This window comes from Sturnus vulgaris, chromosome 1 (assembly GCF_052056855.1).
Source record: "Sturnus vulgaris isolate bStuVul1 chromosome 1, bStuVul1.hap1, whole genome shotgun sequence".
NCBI classification, from domain to species: domain Eukaryota; kingdom Metazoa; phylum Chordata; class Aves; order Passeriformes; family Sturnidae; genus Sturnus; species Sturnus vulgaris.
Window position 1 is genome coordinate 33,411,078 of NC_142243.1, and position 4,274 is coordinate 33,415,351.

At 48.1% G+C, this 4,274-nt stretch overlaps 1 protein-coding gene across 1 annotated transcript; it reads right to left on the bottom strand.

Moving 5' to 3' along the window:
• Nucleotides 1-1,449: 1,449 nt before the first annotated feature.
• On the bottom strand, nucleotides 1,450-3,955 carry HOXA4 (homeobox A4). Its single transcript, XM_014894175.2, has 2 exons — nucleotides 3,311-3,955; nucleotides 1,450-2,727 (listed from the first exon to the last, which is right to left on the bottom strand). The coding sequence occupies exons 1-2, from the start codon at nucleotides 3,891-3,893 to the stop codon at nucleotides 2,399-2,401; spliced, it is 912 nt and encodes a 303-aa protein (XP_014749661.1). The 5' UTR covers nucleotides 3,894-3,955; the 3' UTR covers nucleotides 1,450-2,398.
• Between the last annotated feature and the right edge of the window lie 319 nt (nucleotides 3,956-4,274).

Below are 4,274 nucleotides of genomic sequence, written 5' to 3' on the forward strand. Positions count from 1 at the left end.
ATTTCATTTCTCTTTACAATGGGAGCAAACCAGGTTTATACGCATAGGCTGCACACTAAAGAAATCTTGCGCTGCCAGTTAATACGTTTCAGCTGGAATTTTGCTCAGTTGTGCTAATTTTGGCTCTAAATACATTAAGGGATTCTCAAGCAATAAACCAAATTTAGAGTTACACGTTTGCGGAGAGTAGTTACCTCACATACAGCTATATTTTTTTCCTCCTTTGTAAGGAGACAACTGGAAACTCAGGATTTAGTAAACAGCAATATATGAGCAAAAATGTGCTTTTCAGGCCTGGTCTTTGGTCAGGTATTGGGACAGCCGTATTTGCTGAGGGTGTTTACAACTGCCACCTCCCTGATGCTGAACGTGCTCTGCCAGTGGCATGTTACATTTTTTTCTTGGATGGTACATATTCCATGGCTAGGTAGGGATGCTGGTGCAATCTTTAGAGCCTGATGCTACCTCAACCGGGGCAATGATGCCCCTGGTCCTGGCGGCCTCACATGAAGAGAAGCACTGATTCCAAGAATCCATCTTGTATTTATTCGGGTGAGTAAATAAATAAGTACTGGCCTTCAGGTCTTCCCTGGAAGATTTACTAGCACTTGAGCTCTTTTTCAAGACTTTTCCTACCCAGCTCAGCGCAACACCATGTTGTAGAAGCCCCAAGCAGGGCTCTCCATTAGCTGCTCTGCTTTGCCTGAACTCCTTAGCTGCCTGGAATCAGCAAGATGCACAGCCCGAGCTGGAACCAGTTGAATCCCATTTTGCCACAGTAGTTGTGACAATCTTGGTCAAAAAAGCCTCATGAGTTATATCCAAATTCATGTATCTACCAAGGCTTTCTCAATACAATTGGAAATAATCTTAAAACAAAAAAACAAAAAAACAAACAAACAAAAAAAAAACACACCAAAAAAAAAAAAAAAAAAAAGAAAAAGAAAAAAGAAATAGAAGCAGAAACAGAAAAGGAGGCTTAAAAAGAAACTTTAGGTTACCGTTCATGTATTCCCCTTACACTGTGCTAGCCAACTAAGAAATCATAATCAGGCGAAAAGAAATGAATAAACCACGACTGGCTAAAGATTTAAAATGTTATCACTGCATGGGAGCTTATTGGCTCCCAGAAGAAGCACAGTTTCTCCTGTCAGGCAGCTGAAAACGGTCGCACGGCCAGCGGTGGAGTCAGACTCATTCTGTCTAAGTCAGCGAAAGAGAGTACCACTCACCTATACAAAGAAACAAGACCTTTCCTCATCTTACAACACAATTTTTCCCAGCCAGGCAAGTAGGAGTCAGGAGGTTTTTCACCACATTTAAAATAACCATTACCTTATTGACAAGATGTATCCAAGTCAAAACAATGCATTAAACTGTTCTTTTCCATTCCTGATGCCAACACCAACCAAGCACAAGGTGGATGAAACAGCACGTAGTGGATTCGTGTTTCAAGCGTTTAATTCTTTTGTACAGAATAATCTTTATTACTAGCATTTGGCACTGTTATACATTACACCAAAAATCCACAAATTGTACATGGACCCAAACTATTTAGACGGTGCCAAATATGAAGACAGCAACAGCCTTTATAGCAATATTTCTTTAAATAAATGCAATAGGGAATGTGGAGAAAAACTAATAGATCACAGCTACTGAGGGGACTACACTTAAAACCAGTTAAGTTACCTTTGATACATAAAACATTTTCCTTTAGACAACGTAAGGGGACTTTTTCATTAAGTCTTTAACCTCTTGTGGACATGTTCATTCTCCCTCCCGTATTGGTCTGTGTGTGTATACGTGCCTGTGCACCATCACACACACAAGCACACATAGAGAAATCCATGAACACACCACAAAACAGCGCTATTCAAGTCAATGCCTTACACAAGTGTCTCACGAGCTCTTTGCTTTGTTTTATTTTTTTTTATTTTTAACGTGTTCCCTAAAAAAAAAAGAAAAAAAAAAAGAAAAAAAAAAGAAAAAAAAAAAGAAAAAAAAAGGAAAAAAAAAAGAAAAAAAAGAGTCCGTCTTAGGTACAGAGAATTCGTCCATGACAGCATCCAGCCCTCTCTTACACCGAGGGCAAGAGAGCGTTTCCATAAATAGAAAAAAATGATGGGCATGGAACCATTATCTATATACAATGTAGACAATCGTCCGGGTTTTGGTTTAAACATGTGCCCGTTCTTGGACACGTCTCGTCTTCCTTTTCTGCTCCTGTTTTGTTTTACACAGTTTGGTCCAAAAGGCCAGCCTCCACCTTGAGGCAGCTTGAAAACCCCAATAGATAGGTAAATATATATATATTTTAAAAACAACAACAACAACGACAACAAAAAAAAAAGCCAACCAAACAAAAAAGGACCAAAAAGACTCAAAGCAAAAACCGTATTTATAGCGCAGCTGCGTTGGGTGTAGCCCCATCGAGCGGATGGGGGTGGCCCTGTGTCTGTGCTTTGGACTGCTGGCTCAGTGTGGACTGGTTTGAGGAACGCATCTTTGTGTTAGGCAGTTTATGGTCTTTCTTCCACTTCATGCGCCTGTTCTGGAACCAGATTTTGACCTGGCGCTCGGAGAGGCAGAGGGTGTGCGCGATCTCGATGCGTCGCCTTCTGGTCAGGTAGCGGTTGAAGTGAAACTCCTTCTCCAGCTCCAGGACCTGCTGTCTGGTGTAGGCAGTGCGAGACCTCTTGGGCTCCCCTCCACTGTAATTGGGGTTGACTGAAACGTGCACACGCGGGTACACATACACACGCAGAAGGGAAAGAAGGAGAAGGGAAGGGATGGAACATAATCATTATATAATAACTTGACACCGGGTTCACATAAGATACGTAAACGGCAAGAAAAATTGTTTCCCAGCCTATCGACAGTGGGGACAATCGAGGAGCAATAAAAAATGGTGATGGGCATTTGGGTTAGAAGAAAAGCTTCAAAGACACATGGCCCAGAGCCACTGCAGGGCAATTAAATTTATGGGGGCTATAATTACTGCCCTAACAGTTTGGCGTCTCGTAAATCTTTTGATAAAGGACCCCGGATACAAAAGGTTTCTCACTTTTTTCCTTTCTTTTTTTTTTCTTTTTTTTTTTTTTTCCTTTTCTTTCTTCTTTTTTTTTTTTTTTTTTTAATTTTTTTTAAATTTTTTTTATTTTTTTTTTTTACTATTAGGAAACGCGGAGGGAGAAGGAGGGGAAAAAAAAAAAGCCACACACGCAACGACCCATCCCGGTCCCGGGAGCACCCTCCCCCCTTCCCTCCTCTGGAGGCGCATCCCCACCTCCCCCTGGCAAGGGCAACTCACCCGTGCTCACATGGATCTTCTTCATCCAGGGGTAGACCACCGGCTCCTTCCCCTTCAACCCGGGCAGGCTCTTGTCGGGCAGCAGCGGACAGGCGGGCCCGGTGCCGGCCCCGGCGGCGGGGGCTGCTTCGCAGCGGCGCTGCAGGGCATGGCCTGGGAGCAGGGGCTGGGGCGGGCCGGGGTGGCCCTTGGCCGGTGGCGGCGGCGAGGCGCCCGGGGGCGGCTGCTCGGGGCCCGGGGCGGCGCTGCCGGCGCTGCTGTAGCTGTAGGGAGCCTGGGGGTAGGAGGGTGCCTGCGCGGGGTAGAGCGCCTCGGGAGGCGGCCCCGGTGGCCCCGGCGGCGCCGCGGGAGCCTGGTAGCCCGGTTCCCGGCGCGGCCGCGGGAAGTACTCGGGCAGCGCCGGGCCCGGGTGCGCGGCGTGCAGGTGCGGCGGCGGCGGCGGCGGTGGGGCGTGCGGGTGCGAGTGGTGCGGGTGGTAGCTGGCGGAGCTGCCGGCGCTGCCGCTGTGCTGCGTGTATTCCTCGCAGGGAGGGAATTTGGGCTCGATGTAGTTGGAGTTTATCAAAAACGAACTCATGGTCATTAATTTGTGAAGTGCAAAAATACTAATTTTTCTCGCGTTGTCGTTTTTCTGGGCTCGGCGAGGCCCCTCCCCTTCCCCCCCCCTTCCCTCCCTTCCCTCCCTCTCCCCCTCCCGCTGCTGTCAAGTGCTGCCGCTGCCAAAGTTTGGGCCTCTAGCCCTTCCCCCCCCCTTCCCCGCTGCACTCCCCTCCCTTCCTCTCTTCCCACCCCTGGAGCGCCTACAACACACACAAACACACACCCGCGCACACACACACCCGCACCCCCCGCCGCCCCGCCACCACCTGACCGCCAGCGCCAATTACCGCGCGGGGCCGCGGACCCCGGATCAGGAAATGGAAGAGGGACGAGCGGCCGCAGGGCAGCTCCGCGCCCGCGGACC